Source organism: Cherax quadricarinatus, chromosome 1, assembly GCF_038502225.1.
Source record: "Cherax quadricarinatus isolate ZL_2023a chromosome 1, ASM3850222v1, whole genome shotgun sequence".
In the NCBI taxonomy this organism is placed as follows: Eukaryota; Metazoa; Arthropoda; class Malacostraca; order Decapoda; family Parastacidae; genus Cherax; species Cherax quadricarinatus.
The window spans coordinates 48,168,241-48,184,801 of NC_091292.1; the positions used below are offsets into that span (position 1 = coordinate 48,168,241).

Sequence of the window (16,561 nt, forward strand, 5' to 3'; positions counted from 1 at the left end):
GAAACAACCACCACTCTACTTGCAGAGGGTACAACATAAGACTGCCACCACTCTGCTTGCAGAGGGTACAACATAAGACAGCCACCACTCTGCTTGCAGAGGGGGCACAACATAAGACAGCCACCACTCTGCTTGCAGAGAGTACAGCATAAGACAGCCACCACTCTGCTTGCAGAGGGTACAACATAAGACAGCCACCACTCTGCTTGCAGAGGGGGCACAACATAAGACAGCCACCACTCTACTTGCAGAGGGTACAACATAAAACAGCCACCACTCTGCTTGCAGAGGGTACAACATAAGACAGCCACCACTCTGCTTGCAGAGGGGGCACAACAGAAAGCATTCATTATTCTACTTACATATATCATCCATCACTATTTCCAGGAGAAGCAACATGCGACAGCCATTACTCTACTTGCAGAGATACAATATGAATCAGTTACCAATATACATGTGGAGGTACAACATAATGTAGAACTTCTCTACTTACAAGGGAAAGGGGGAGGTACAACATATTACTGCCAGCTCTCAATCTAGAGTGGAATAATATAATTTATCCACCATTCTTCCTGCAATGGTACAACTTATGGCGCTCACAACACTTACTGTGGGAGGGTAGGTAGCCACTACTCTACTTGTAGGGTTACATTAGGATGTCACCACTGAATTTTAAGAGATGGAAAAAAAAGGCAGCACTGTCTCTTCATGCATGGAATACAGTGCAATACAGCTTTTACTTTTAATGTTCTGCCATGCTGGCGGTCACTTCTGTCAGCAGTCACTATTCTAACTGTGAGCTACAATGTTAGGTTGCCACCAATGTTCTTACAGAGTGTTACCTAAAAGTACACAGGTGAAACTAGTGTAACATTTCCTTGTTTCGACGTTTCGCTCTCAAGGAGCTTTGTAACGGGTAACGGCTTGACAAATCTCCTGGACAGTGAAATGTTGCCACAATAAAATGTCACATTAATTGCACATGTGTTCTTTTACCTAACATACTGTCGGTAATCCTGCATTTATTACTTCTTACAGGATGTTCTTCATTAAGTAACCGCCGTTGTTCTAGCAGGATGTACAACTTAAGGCAGCCACCACTGGGAACTACAATATGAGGTTGATACCAATGTTCTGGAAGACAAAACGACATAAGACACTCCCCATTGTTCTTGCTTGGAATGTAGTAAATAGGCATTACCAACATAAAATACCCATGTTGGTAAAAGTGACTGAACATAACATCAGGTAATATAAGTATAAGCGAGTGAGTAATATCAGTTCTAACAGGTAAATAATACACAGGTTAAAGAATATCAGTATAATAGGAAACCGTAGTAATAAAACAACAGAGATAATAAATGTCATTCCTCAATACGATGTTATTGATCATAAAGTCATCCATGACTTTGATACATTAGCATCGTTTATTAAGCTTAGTGCGATGATGATTCTAGCATCAGCTGTTAATAAAGAGCTGATAAAATTGTTGAAAGCAGTGAATGTTACTTTGAGCACTAACATGAAGACTGGACCTCCTAGCGGCACTCAGTGGTAGGTGGCAGCGTGTAGCTCTGTAAAGAGAAGAAAATACAATGTTTAGCATTGTATGTGGTAGAGTTAACATGAACAGACAAATTACACTTTATGCACCTGCGCAGGTGTACAAAACACGTGCATCTTTATTATCGAAAAATATGTTTGTGCTGGAAACGTTATCTTACACACAGAAATGAATTAGAGTCCATCAACTTTGCTGGAAGAGACTGGTTGTCACTTAATAAGATATATATCATTGTCCTCATCGCTCTCGGGCCGTGTGGACGTGCTGCACAAAATCTCCTGCTTTCTCTGTTTGCGCAACTTCCTGTTTTCACCAAGATGGCGACCAGTTACAGCAGGAGGAGCAATACTGTGTGTGTTGACCTAGTTAAAGGAACAATTTATCCGACGAACGCCTCTGTCTTATTGCCAACGATCATACGGGACACCTTTAACATTGAGAACGATGAACTACATGGAATAGCGCTTAATGGCTCTTCACGAATCTTCATAAAGTTCTGCAATGTAGAGGCTTATGAAAGGACGGTGACAAGATACCAGGAGAAGTCCATCTTCGTTTCATCTGGACTGGAGGTACGCCTGAGGGATGCTTCAAAATATTCCACCTGGGTGAGGATACGAAATGTCCCTTTTGAAGTGGATGAAGTGGATATTAGAGAGGCTTTTCAACGATGTGGTGAAGTGCATGCTACGATTTTGGGTCGATGGACGGATGGAATCTATGCAGGGCTGCCTGCAGGATCCTACGCAATTAAGATGTGTTTGAGACGACCTATTCCATCGTATGTTGTCCTGGAGGATTTCAGGACACAGGTGTTTGTGACCTACGCGGGACAACGCAAGACGTGTCGCCTGTGTGGCGCTTATGACCACATGGCGGCCGGGTGTGGTAGGGCAGCAGCGCCAAGGTCTTTGGACCTGCCAGTTGTCACAGAGTCTCAGGTGGCATCTTTGCATGAGGTTGTGAGTGTAGTAGGTAAAGGTAATTGGGCGGACGAAGTGGAGGAAGCGGGAGAAATTTGTGACGTTTCCAGTGGCTTCGGACGTTCCCACACAGGCAGACCCTGGTGGTGAACAGCAGCCTGTAGGGGTGGGGGAGGCCGGTGACCTACAGGTTTTACCTGAACCCCTGCAGGAGATAATCAAGTCTTTTCTGGACTAGCCAGCAGAGGAGATCCCTCCTGTAGACGGGAGAATTCTGATGGTTGAGGAAGACCAGAGTGAACGGGTCCAGGGGCCTCAGGAGTCAGAGTCTGGCATGTTGCAGGTGCAGCAAGTGGAGGCTGAGGTGCACAGGGGAAGTGACCATACTGATATGGAGGTTGAGAGTACATCTAAAAAAAAAGCTGGAGGATCGTCGGATGACGAGTGTATTACTCCAGCTCAGCGTACTGGTAAGAAGAGTTGGGCGGGAGTGACTAAGAAGGGGCAGGGTAGTACACATGGGGGGAGGGGGTCCAGGCAGGCAAGAGTGCACGGGAAAAAACAGGCACAGCAAAAAGTGTAATGGACAGGCCACAGAAACATAGAGGAAAACCCCCCTTTCTGAATCTTTAAGTGTCTAACGATAAACGTGAATGGCCTTAGGGCTCATGTAAAACGTGTATGGTTAGAGGATGTTTTGAGGCGTTTTAATATTGATGTGTGTTTTATTCAAGAACACAATTTTAAGTGTGGTAGAGATTTGAGGCTGAAAGGTTTTAGGATGTATGCAGGCAGCTCAGGAAAATTAAAGGGTGGGGTGGCAGTGGCAGTGAGGGAATCCAGCCCATTCCAAGTGCTCCTGTGGGAAGAGGAAGGGAGGGGAAGGTGGAGGGGCTATGGGGGGAGATTAGAGTGTGTTTTCTAGGGATATATATGCCGGCTGATAGCAGTATAAGGGTAAAGGTGACTTTTGTAAGGGAGGTTTTGCTTTTCTACTTGCGGGGTTTACCCATGGTTTCTATAGTAGGAGGGGATTGGAACCGTGTAATCAGAACTAAGGATGTGGAGCCAAGAGGTGCAGGGTGTGTGCTTGGAGCGTTGAGGGATTCGTTGAGGGACGCAGGGGTTTTTGACATAGTCAGGGGAGATGGGTGGAGAGTGGAGCACACGTTTATGAGGAGGGGTTATACAGCTAGGTTGGACCATATATATATAACTCGAGAGATTACAGTAGACAGTGTAACGACGATAGATTTAGGTTTTTCGGACCATCGAGTCATTTTGGAAGAGGTGGCATGGGACGGGATGGTTCGTAGGTATGTGGGTTATTGGAAACTGAATGTGAGGTTACTTCACGAGGAGGGGAAGGGGTTGGTTTTTAGAGAATGGTGGTGGCACCTCTGGGAGGCACGCAACAAAGAAGAGGATGTATTGGAATGGTGGGAGAAGTATGCTAAATTGCAAATAAAGGAGTATTATCAGCATAGAGGACGGGATGAGGCGCAGTGGGGGTTTGGTTTACAAAAATATTTTGAGGGGCAGCTCAATGGTTTTTATGAAGAGGGCGGGGAGGCTAGATATGGGGAAATAGAGGTTTTAAGGGGAAGATTGAGGGATATGCAAAATTCTCGTTTTGATGCGTTACATGTAAGGGAAGGATTAGAGGAGGTCCTATGGGGAGACAAACCGTCAGGATGCGTTTTGAGGAGATTTAGGGAAAGGCAGCAGATAACTACAATTATGGGATTAGAGGTGGGGCAATGGGTGGGGGGCTATAGGGTGGGGCAGGAACTTCCAACAAAAGATGGAATGAGTAATTATGCGGATTATTGGTTTAGGGAGAATTTTAAGCAGGGGGAGGGTGGAGGGAGGGAGAGAGAGATTATAAGGGAAGGAATTCGGGGTATTTTAAGGAAGGAGGAGAGAGAGATGATAGAGGGTAGAATCAGTTAGGAGGAGGTGGGGGAGGCGGTAATGAGTGGGAGGAGGGGAAAGGCACCGGAGATTGATGGAATTCCTCACGATTTTTATATTACACATTGGGATTGTCTGAAGGAATGTCTGGTCTCGTTGCTTAACTGTATGAAGGACGGGGGAGCATGGGGGAATCGCAGGGCACGGAGGTAGTTGTTTTGGTTTACAAAGGAGGGGGGAAACCCTGGGTGTCTATAGGGCGATCTCCCTCATGTGTGCTGATTATAAAATTTTCGCAAAGGTTTTAGGTAATCGCATGAAAAAGGTGCTTGACCGTGTTCCACATAGAGGACAGTGTGGGATCCCGGGTCGAAGTATGCGTGAGGGGCATGGGAGAATTAGGGATTTTGTGGAGGGTAGACAAGGGGGGAAGAATCTCGGGGATTGATTGGAAGCAGGCTTATGACTGTGTGAATAGACGTATGTTGTGGAGTATTTTACAAAAACAGGGTTTTGGGGATGAGATTGTGCGATGGGCAACTACTTTGTATATGCCTGCGAGGGTCAGAGTGCAGGTTAATGGGAAGTTAGGTTTGCCGGTGCAGATGGGGAATGGTTTGCGACAGGGTTGTCCCTTGTCTCAAATCCTTTTTGCATGCATGCAAGACCCATTTTATAGGCTTATAGAGAAAGGAGTGTGGGAAAGGGGAGAGGAGGGTCCTGGCAGATGTGGAATTGTGGGGTATGTGGATGACACCACAGTTTTGGTGGGAGGGGAAATGGGATTGGGGAATGTGGGACGTATAATCAAGATCTTTGGTGGGGCGACAGGGATGAGGGTTAATGGGGCAAAGTCAAAGTTATTGGAAGTAGGTATGTGGGTGGGGGGGTGTTTGTGGGAACTGTATGGGTGGAATGTAGTGGATAGAATCTAGATCTGCAGGGTTGTGTACATGGCGGATGCTGGGGAGGCACAGTAAACAAACTCAAAGGATGTTGTGAGCAGAGCGATCGGCAGGATGCAAGGGTGGAAGGCCGGGGATATAACATTGCAGCAGACGGTGGTGGTAGTAAACACACTTGTGTATAGTAAAGTGTGGGGAGTAGCAGAAGTATATCCTTTGAGGTCGTGTAATATTCAGGAACTGGAGAGGGTGGTTTTGAGGTATGTTTGGGGTTATGGCAGGCCATGGCTAAGGAAGGAGATGGTGATGACGAGCGTGCGGCAGGGTGGGCTGGGTCTTATACCTTTGGACACAGGAGTGAAGGCAGTGTATGTGAAGCAGCGGTACCTGAGGGCGGGAGGGGAGAGAGGAATAAGGGTGGGAGAGGTCATGGAGGATGTGAGGAAATGGTGGAAGGGGAAGGCATTATTGGTGTGTGAAGATATGGTGCGTAATTTGTTGACAATACGGGATGCAAAAAAAGTAAGGGTCAGTAAGCTGGGGAGAACAGATAGGCAGGGTGGTGTGCTACAGGGTGTAGCTACATATCCGATGTATGATTGGAGGGGCATTTGGGAAGATTTTAGGAAGATTAGATTAAAGCCGAGGGTTTGTGAAGTGGTATATAGGTTTTTTTAGATGAATGGTTCAGAGAACCGACACGTTGATAAATTAGACACATGTGCAACTCTTGGGTATCTTTATTGAGGAAACGTTTCGCCACACAGTGGCTTCATCAGTCCATATGTAGGAGAATGAGGTAATCAGTCCCTCAACCTTGAGTCGATGTGTTCAGTCCATCAATCTTGAATAGAATACGGCATATGAGCGGAGAAGCAGCTTATAAACCGTATGGCAGGAGAGGTGCAGCAGTCATAGGTTGTGTCACATTTGTTCAATGTGGAAGTAGGTCGTGCGCAAGAATTAGGCAAGCAAAGAATTCCTAAGTTTTAAGATCCCAAGAAGTTGCAGTGTCTGACAGGTTTGTAGATGAATGCTTCAGAGAACCGACATGTTGATAAATTAGACACATGTGCAACTCTTGGGTATCTTTATTGAGGAAACGTTTCCTCAATAAAGATACCCAAGAGTTGCACATGTGTCTAATTTATCAACATATAGGTTTTTTATGGGAACTGTAGCTTCAAGGTCGGTGCTATATCGAATGGGGTATGTAGGTGACGGCACCTGTTTACATTGTGGGGAGGAGGAGATGGCGGTTCATGCTGTATATTTTTGCGAAAACTTGGGGATTGTAAGGAAATAGTTAGCGAGGGTCCTGGGTATAGTGGCGGGGGGGGGGGGGCGGGGCGGGGAGAAGCATTTCGACTTTGAGGGCTTTGCTTTTTGATGTGGGCGGGGTTTCCAAGGACATTCAGAGGGCAGTGATGTATGTGGTGGCAAATTTTTTGTATGTGTCTTGGGGTATGAGGGAGGTGGTGGGTGATTGTAGGGTGCAGGCGCTTGCGGCGAGTGTGTATCGAACGGTTTGCAGGAATAGGCTATTATATGGGAGGTTGTGGGTAAATAGTTTTCCTTTGGGTTATCATAATCTGACGGTAGGTGAAATGTTATGGTTGGGTGTAGGTTAGAGCTGGATTGGGTTGTTTTCCCGTGAAGAGTGAATGTGGAAAGTGTGAATGGTAGTAGTGTATGTGTGTGTACAGTCTTCAAGTATGAGGGGGGGGGGGGGGGTAGGGGGGGTGAACTGAAGACATACGGCTGATAGCCTGAGGTTTTGACTTAATGACTTTAGGTAAGGATGTGAGTATGAATAGGGAGAGTGAGGTTGGTGTAGTGTCAGGGGATGGCACGGGGGGGGGGGGGCTTTCTGAGGTGTCTTGGACCTGGATGTTGGTTTTTTATGATGTGGACGAATCTGGTTAATTTAATTGACTACAGGAATTTGCTATAAACAATTTGATTTTCGCGATACCGGTGTTTGAAAATAAACTGTTTTCATGTTTATTTATTATTATTATTAAATATTCGCCGGTATTCTCCGGGCCCGGGCCTTTTCCAACCGGCTCCCTCTTTAGGGAGTTTGAGAAAGTCTCCCATGGGAGGAGGCACAAACCTCCTCATCTTTGGGACCAACTGTTGCCTAGCCACAAGCTATGCCATCCCCGCCCCAAGGGGGGAAATGGGAATGACAGTCTTATGAGCTAAAGGCTCGGGCTCAGGCACCTACCCTACCCTAGAAGGGTTAGGCATGGTGTCGATCTCATGTTTATATCATGTATCTGTTGTTTAATTTGCTTTATGTAGTTTTTTTTAGGTTTTCATATGCCTATGTAATGTTTTTTTTAGCTTACTTTTGGAAAGCTTCATATATGTGTTAGGGTTAACATATTATATTGTGCAATCTTGTAGTCCGAAATCAGGTTTGTTTTTGTCTCAGGTAGGGTGAGGAGGTCTGATTGGGGTAGGAGGGTGTTGAATTTTGAAGGATGTGACGGTATCACACATATTATGCTCTTTAGAGCTGGTACCATATAATGTCAAGTCATGTTAATGAATAACAGGTTTCACTTTGGTTTTTAGTTGTACAAGAATATGTATCAAATTTCTCCCCGAGTTGGTTTTTTGTTTGTGTTTTTCTTTAGACTTTTTTGTTACATGATAGTATAATTTTCATGGAGATTTTTTTTTTGTCTGCTTACGCGCAGAGTTAAAATGTGCAGTGCGTTAAATTTTGTGACACTGTTTTCTCTTATATAGTATGTGAGGATCCGATACTGTGTTCTTGTATTAATATCATTTGTGATGTGAGAATAGCAGTCGGTTTTTTATAACAATTGTGATGTAGTTAACAAAATGAACAATGGTGAGATGATGTACAATATGGTGAACTGGGGTTAAAAGGGGTGGTAGGTTTTTTACTGTTTGATTTTTCACTGTCTTTCTTCAGTGTGTATAATGTAATTTAGCAGCTGGGAAGGGGTAAGAGGTTTGTTTTTTATTTTCATTACACGTTCTTTTTTTATTAAATGGCTTTAGTATTAAACCCATAATGCATCTATAAGTTTGCGTGAAGTTTATATATTAGACATATTACTGAATCTAACGTTGTAAAAATTTTATATTTAGCATAAGATGTTTTCGACGTTTTGTACTGTGTAAAAGTTATTGTTGGTCCATTTTTTTTGGACAAATTTTGATATTTTATACATAGTGTATTCTGTTAGTTTTTATATATGAATTTTATAAAATGTAAGTTGATAAATGCTAAGATCTATGTTAGTTTGTATGTACTAACTGGCAATAAATAATATGATTGTTTTTGATTTAGGTTATAAACGTTGTCATGTCATGTATATATATATACACATTGTTTCAGGCTAAGTACATGCACAGGCGGGTTGCCACTATTATGTGGCTGCCAGGGTCTATCATCCTGCACATTGAAGGGTTTGAGTGAGGGCTACTAGTGTGTAAAAGTTTTTAGTTCAATGGATTAGGCATATTTTGTGGTGAGATTATAATTGTGTAAGTTTTGTTTTTGGTCCATTTTTTGGACAAAAACAGTTTTTATGTGTATATTTTGTACTATGTATGTTTTTAAATAAAATATAAAAAAAAATAAGGTATATAGAATAATTAATTCATATTACCTCTACACTTCTTCAATTCTCCTGATTGTAATTCAGCTCTGTATTCTATTCAAGATTGATGGACTGACCACATCGACTCAAGGTTGAGGGACTGATTACCTCATTCTCCTGTTCTTCAAGATTCTCCTTTGTATGGACTGATGAAGCCACTGTGTGGCGAAACGTTTCCTCAATAAAGATACCCAAGAGTTGCACATGTGTCTAATTTATCAACATGTCGGTTCTCTGAACCATTCATCTACAAATCTCTATTAGATTCATGAATCTTGATGCGGAGGTGAAAAAGATTAGCTAATAAAGATACCAAAAGTGACGCATGTGTTTTACTCATTAACTTGCTGGTAATGTATATCATATATAACATGATATATATATATATATATATATATATATATATATATATATATATATATATATATATATATATATATATATATATATATATATATATATATATATATATATATGTCGTGCCGAATAGGCAGAACTTGCCATCTTGGCTTAAATAGCAACCCTCATCTTGCCAAATAGGACAAGTGAGAATTTGTGTATGCAATAATTTCGCCAAAATCATTTTGAACCTAACGAAAAAAATATATTTCACTGTGTTTGTTTAGTATTAAATTATTGTAAACAAATCTAAAATATATTTAGTTCGGTTAGGCTAAAATAAATTGTTCTTGTTATAATAAGGTTAGGTAAGCTTTCTAAGATTCTTTTGATGCAAAATTAATTTTTTTTACATTAACATTAATGAAAAAATATATCTTTAAACGTATAAGAGAAAATTTCAGAAAGGACTTAATTTTATATGAGTTCTTGCCAATTGACCAGTTTTACATATTCGGCACGATATATATATATATATATATATATATATATATATATATATATATATATATATATATATATATATATATATATATATATATATATATATATATATATATGCAATAAGATCACAGTAAACAGGTGATTTTAAAATATGCAAAACAACCACTGTGAAAGAGTAAGCGAAATTCCATGCGCTTTCGTTACTACTCACATTGTCAAGGAACTATAAAAGTAATACATCAAAGGAAGGCAATTAAAAGGGCTTAGACTACACCTCACAGTCAACCCCCACAACAAAGAAACACCTGATGCGCGACAATACCAGACTCATAAGAAAAGAGGAACACTGCAGTACGTCCGCTGGTCCAACCAGACAGGTCCTCACGACATCCCACTAACAAAATATTCTACCAAGAAATAAGGTTTATTATTTGTCCAATGTATTATTAAACTCTAACCAAATTTTATTAATTATAAATGAGTCTAATTTATATAAACCTAAGGAAATGTTCATATTATTTTCAAAACTGCTTTTTATGAAACAAGATTCAATTATATTTCTGTCAACCAGGGACTTGCTTGATACAACTTTCTCAACTTTTTGAAAATCAATTGGATGGTTAAAATCTCTCACATGAATAAATAGAGCATTGGAATCTTGTCCAGTTCTAATGCTATATTTATGTTGTTTTAATCTAAGTTCGAGATTTTTACTAGTTTGACAGTAATAAACTTTATCGCAAATTTTACAAGGAATCTTATAGACACATCCGTCGGCATTTTGGGTGGAATTTTTTATCAGAACTTTTTTTACTGCATCAAGATTTTTAAATACAACTTTAATATTAAAAGTCTTAAGAAGAGAAGGCATATCAGCCAAGTTTTCATGGTAAGGGAGAACTAACATATTTTTAGATGAATAAGGTTGGTTGTCCCTTTTTGGGTTGTAAAAAGTATTTCTAGCAATTTTAAATGATTTATCAATTACATTTCTCGGGTATTTCAGATCAATGGCTATTTCATAAATTTTGGATATTTCTTCATCTATGAACTCTGGACTACAAATACGTAAAGCTCTCAAAAACATTGATGAGAAAACAGACAGATTAACTTTATCTTGATGGGAAGAATAATAGTGTACATAGGAACAGTTATTTGTAGGTTTTCTGTAAATTTTAAATTCGAATTCATTATTACTCTTAATAATTAAAACATCTAGAAAAGGCAATGAGTTATTTTCCTCAAACTCAACAGTAAAGTTTATAGAATGGGCTAAGCTATATAATTTGCCAAGGAAATGGTGTATATCTACATTCTTGGGCATAAGACATAAAATATCGTCAACATATCTGAACCATTTTGCTCTATTAGGGAGGATTGTGTTAAGCAATCTTGTTTCAAAAAATTCCATGTATAGATTACTAAGAGCAGGTGAAAGAGGATTTCACATTGCCATACCAAATTTCTGAGTGTAAAACTTATCATTAAATACAAATTTTGCATCAACAATGCAAAGTTTAATAAGTTTAATGGTGGCAGGAACTGGCAATGGTAAATCATAATTAACGAGTTCTTCAGATAAGAAACTTAATAAATAATCAACAGGAACTTTCGTCAACAAGGAAGTAACATCAAAACTAACCATGTTAAAATCATTTAGGTCAGTCAAGGAGCTTAATTTATCAACTAAATCTAAGTTGTTTTTAATATTAAAGTTAGAAATTTTACCAACAATAGGGCTGAAAATGTTAACAAGCCATTTGGATAATTTATACGAAACTGATCCTATGGAGCTAATAATTGGTCTAATTGGATTACCTGGTTTGTGTGTTTTTTTATTCCATACATGTAAGGTAAAGATGGATTAATGGAAGTAAATTGTTTAATTATAAATTCGACTTAATTTTTTTAAAAATTGTTTAAATAAACAAGTTCTGCCCAAATCTCTTTTACCCAATAGACTCCCTGACATGAGAGATCGTCCTTTTGATGATTTCATGGGAATTATTCTTCAGAAACATATTGAAATTACTAAAATACAGGAGAAGGAAGCTTTCAAAATATTGAGAAACAAAAAATACTCTTTTAATCAGGTCATTCCATCAGAATGATCATTGCTATAATAAACTCAGAAGAATTTGTAATTAACTCAAAAATAAACTACAAAGAAAATTAGACAATTTAATTGAAAATAGTGACTGGACAAAGCATCCTAATAACAATTTTGTAATTAATTTATCAGATGAAGTGTTAGTTAAATATACAACTGCTGCTCTAGGTTTTGGCCTAAGTTTTGCATCTTCAAAAAACTTAATAATGTTGAAATTGCAAAAGCCTTTTGTAACTTTGAAAAATCTTCTGATTTATCCATTGATGAAATTAATATTAGTAAAGGAATGGTATATAGCTCTATAGTAAAACAAAACATTCCCAACTGCCCTCAAAGATTCTTTAAGTCTTATGATACACTTAATAATAATAAAAATTTGCACCTTACAAAAGCAGATAAAATAAATGCAATTGTAATTATGAAAGAAAATGATTACCAAGAAAAAATGAATAATCTCTTAGATGCTACGGAAACCTATTCTAAACTTAGAAAGAATCCCTTAGAAACCGTTAACAGCAATTTCAATAAAACAATAAAACTTCTACTGAAAGGCAATGATGAATTAATTAAACAATTTACTTCCACTAATCCATCTTTACCTTACATGTTTGGAATAAAAAAAACACACAAACCAGGTAATCCAATTAGACCAATTATTAGCTCAATAGGATCAGTTTCGAATAAATTGTCCAAATGGTTTGTTAACATTTTGAGCCCTATTGTTGGTAAAATTTCTAACTTTAATGTTAAAAACAACTTAGATTTAGTTGATAAATTAAGCTCCAGGACTGACTTAAATGATTTTAACATGGTTAGTTTTGTTGTTACTTCCTTGTTTACGAAAGTTCCTGCTGATGATTTATTAAGTTTCTTATCTGTAGAGCTAGTTAATTATGATTTACCATTGCCAGTTCCTGCCACCATTAAACTTATTAAACTTTGCATTGTTGATGCAAAATTTGTATTTAATGATAAGTTTTACACTCAGAAATTTGGTATGGCAATGGGAAATCCTCTTTCACCTGTTCTTATTATAATTATTATAATCAAAAAGAAGCGCTAAGCCACAAGGGCTTCCACCTGTTCTTAGTAATCTATACATGGAATTTTTTGAAACAAGATTGCTTAACACAATCCTCCCTAAAAGAGCAAAATGGTTCAGATATGTTGATGATATTTTATGTCTTATGCCCAAGAATATAGATATACACCATTTCCTTGGCAAATTAAACAGCTTAGCCCATTCTATAAACTTTACTGTTGAGTTTGAGGAAAATAACTCATTGCCTTTTCTAGATGTTTTAATTATTGGGAGTAATGATGAATTCAAATTTAAAATTTACAGAAAACCTACAAATAACTGTTCCTATGCCCACTATTATTCTTCCCATCAAGATAAAGTTAATCTGTCTGTTTTCTCATCAATGTTTTTGAGAGCTTTACATATTTGTAGTCTAGAGTTCATAGATGAAGAAATATCCAAAATTTATGAAATAGCCATTGATCTGAAATACCCGAGAAATGAAATTGCTAGAAATACTTTTTACAACCCAAAAAAGGGGCAACCAACCTTATTCAACTAAAAATATGTTGGTTCTCCCTTACCATGAAAACTTGGTTGATATGCCTTCTCTTCTTAAGACTTTTAATATTAAAGTTGCATTTAAAAATCTTGATACAGTAAAAAAAAGTTCTGATAAAGAATTCCCCCCAAAATGCTGATGGATGTGTCTATAAGATTCCTTGTAAAATTTGCGATAAAGTTTATTACGGTCAAACTGGTAAAAATCTCGAACTTAGATTAAACAACATAAATATAACATTAGAACTGGACAAGACTCCAATGCTCTATTTATTCATGCGAGAGATTTTAACCATCCAATTGATTTTCAAAAAATTGAGAAAGTTGTATCAAGCAAGTCCATGGTTGACAGAAATATAATTGAATCTTGTTTCATAAAAAGCAGTTTTGAAAATATGAATATTTCCTTAGGTTTATATAAATTAGACTCATTTATAATTAATAAAATTTGGTTAGAGTTTAATAATACATTGGACAAATAATAAACCTTATTTCTTGGGTAGAATATTTTGTTAGTGGGATGTCGTGAGGACCTGTCTAGTTGGACCAGCGGACCTACTGCAGTGTTCCTCTTTTCTTATGAGTCCGGTATTGTCGCGCATCAGGAGTTTCTTTGTTGTGGGGGATGACTGTGAGGTGTAGTCTAAGCCCTTCTAATTGCCTTCCTTTGATGTATTACTTTTATAGTTCCTTGACAATGTGAGTAGTCACGAAAGCGCTTGGAATTTTAATACTCTTTCACAGTGGTTGTTCTACATATATATATATATATATATATATATATATATATATATATATATATATATATATATATATATATATATATAAATATATATATATATATATACCTGGTTACCTGGAGGTTATTCAGGAGATCAACGCCCCCGTGGCCCGGTCCATGACCAGGCCTCTCGATGGGTCAGGGCCTGATCAACTAGGCTGTTACTGTTGGCCGCACGCAGTCCAACGTAAGAGCCACAGCCCGGCTGATCCGGCACTGACTTTAAGTATCTGTCCAGCTCTCTCTTGAAGGCAGCCAGGGGTTTATTGTCAATTCCCCTAATGCTTGATGGGAGGCTGTTGAACAGTCTTGGGCCCCGGACACTTATGGTGTTTTCCCTTAGTGTACCAATGGCGCCCTTACTTTTTTGGGGGGGCATTTTGCATCGCTTGCCCAGTCTTTTGCTTTCGTAGGGAGTGATTTCTGTGTGCAGATTTGGGACCATTCCTTCCAAGATTTTCCAAGTGTAGATTATGATATATCTCTCCCTCCTGCGTTCCAACGAGTACAAGTCAAGTGCTTCCAAGCGTTCCCAGTCGTTAAGGTGCTTGACAGAACTTATACGTGCAGTAAAGGATCTCTGTACACTCTCTAGATCTGCGATTTCACCTGCTTTGAATGGATATGTTAATGTACAGCAATATTCCAGCCTAGAGAGAACAAGTGATTTGAAAAGGATCATCATTGGCTTGGCATCTCTCGTTTTGAAAGTTCTCATTATCCATCCTATCATTTTCTTTGCACGTGCGATCGTGGCACTGTTGTGATCCTTGAAAGTGAGATCCTCAGACATTACTACTCCCAGGTCCCTTACATTATTCTTCCGCTCTATTGTATGGCCGGAGTCAGTAGTATACTCTGTTCTAGTTATTATCTCCTCCAGCTTTCCATAACGGAGTAGTTGGAATTTGTCCTCATTAAACATCATATTGTTTACCGTTGCCCACTGGAAAACTTTGTTTATATCTTCTTGGAGGTTAACCGCGTCCTCAGCAGATGACAGCCTCATGCAGATCCTAGTATCATCTGCAAAGGATGATACGGTGCTGTGGTATATCTCTGTCTATGTCTGATATGAGGATAAGGAATAAGATGGGGGCGAGTACTGTGCCTTGTGGAACAGAGCTCTTCACTATGGCAGCCTCCGATTTAACTCTGTTGAGCACTACTCTCTGTGTTCGATTTGTTAGGAAGTTGAAGATCCATCTCCCCACTTTCCAAGTGATTCCTTTAGCACGTATTTTATGGGTTATTACGTCATGATCGCATTTGTCAAATGCTTTTGCAAAGTCTGTGTATATTACATCTGCATTCTGATTTTCTTCCAGCATCCAAGGCCATGTCATAGTGATCCAGTAGTTGTGAGAGGCAGGAGCGACCTGCCCTGAACCCATGTTGCCCTGGATTGTGCAGATTTTGGGAATCCATGTGATTTGCAATCCTGCTTCTTTGCACTCTTTCAAAGATTTTTATGAAGTGGGACGTCAGAGCTATTGGTCTATAGTTCTTAGCTAATGCTTTGCTGCCACCTTTATGGAGTGGGGCTATATCCGTTGTTTTAAGTGACTGTGGAATTTCACCCATGTCCAAGCTCCTCCTCCATAGTGTACTTAGGGCACGCGAGAGGGGTTTCTTGCAGTTCTTAATGAAAACAGAGTTCCACGAGTCTGGACCCGGGGCTGAGTGCATAGGCATGTTGTCAATGGGTAATGTCGAAAATCTGACATACATTTATGGAGTTTTGAGGCTCATTCATGAAGAAATCATTTGGGTCGTCGATCCTCAGACCGATTAGTGGTTCACTAAACACAGAGTCGTACTGGGGTTTCAATATTTCACTCATTTCCTTGTTGTCATCTGCGTAAGTCCCATCCTGTCTGAGTAAGGGCCCGATACTAGATGTGGTATTTGCCTTGTTTTTGGCATATGAAAAGAAATATTTTGAATTTCTTTCAATTTCACTAATAGCTTTAAGCTCCTCCTGCCTCTCCTGGTTCCTGTAACAGTCATTTAACTTAAGTTCAATAGTTTCCACTTCCCTGGTCAGCGCCTCCTTTCGTGTATCAGATATTCTAGCACTCCTGAGGAGCTCAGTGACTCTTCGTCTTCTGTCAAGGGAGCGTCTTTCTCTCTCCAGTTTACTCCTGCTCTTCTTCTTTCTTAGGGTAATGTGCCTAGAACATGCTTCGGCTGCCAGGAAGTTGATCCTTTCAAGGCACTGGTTTGGATCCATGTCATTTAAGACATCTTCCCAACATGTTTCGTTTAGGACATGGTTTACCTGCTCCCAGTTGA

At 39.3% G+C, this 16,561-nt stretch overlaps 1 protein-coding gene across 1 annotated transcript in view; it reads left to right on the plus strand.

The window, feature by feature from the left end:
• Nucleotides 1-2,764: 2,764 nt before the first annotated feature.
• The window catches only part of LOC128687922 (pregnancy zone protein), a 245,182-nt gene continuing 231,385 nt past the window's right edge, over nt 2,765-16,561 (plus strand). The window contains exon 1 of the mRNA XM_070085814.1: nt 2,765-2,957. Coding sequence (XP_069941915.1) covers nt 2,765-2,957 — 193 coding nt within the window. The remainder of the gene's footprint in view (nt 2,958-16,561) is intronic.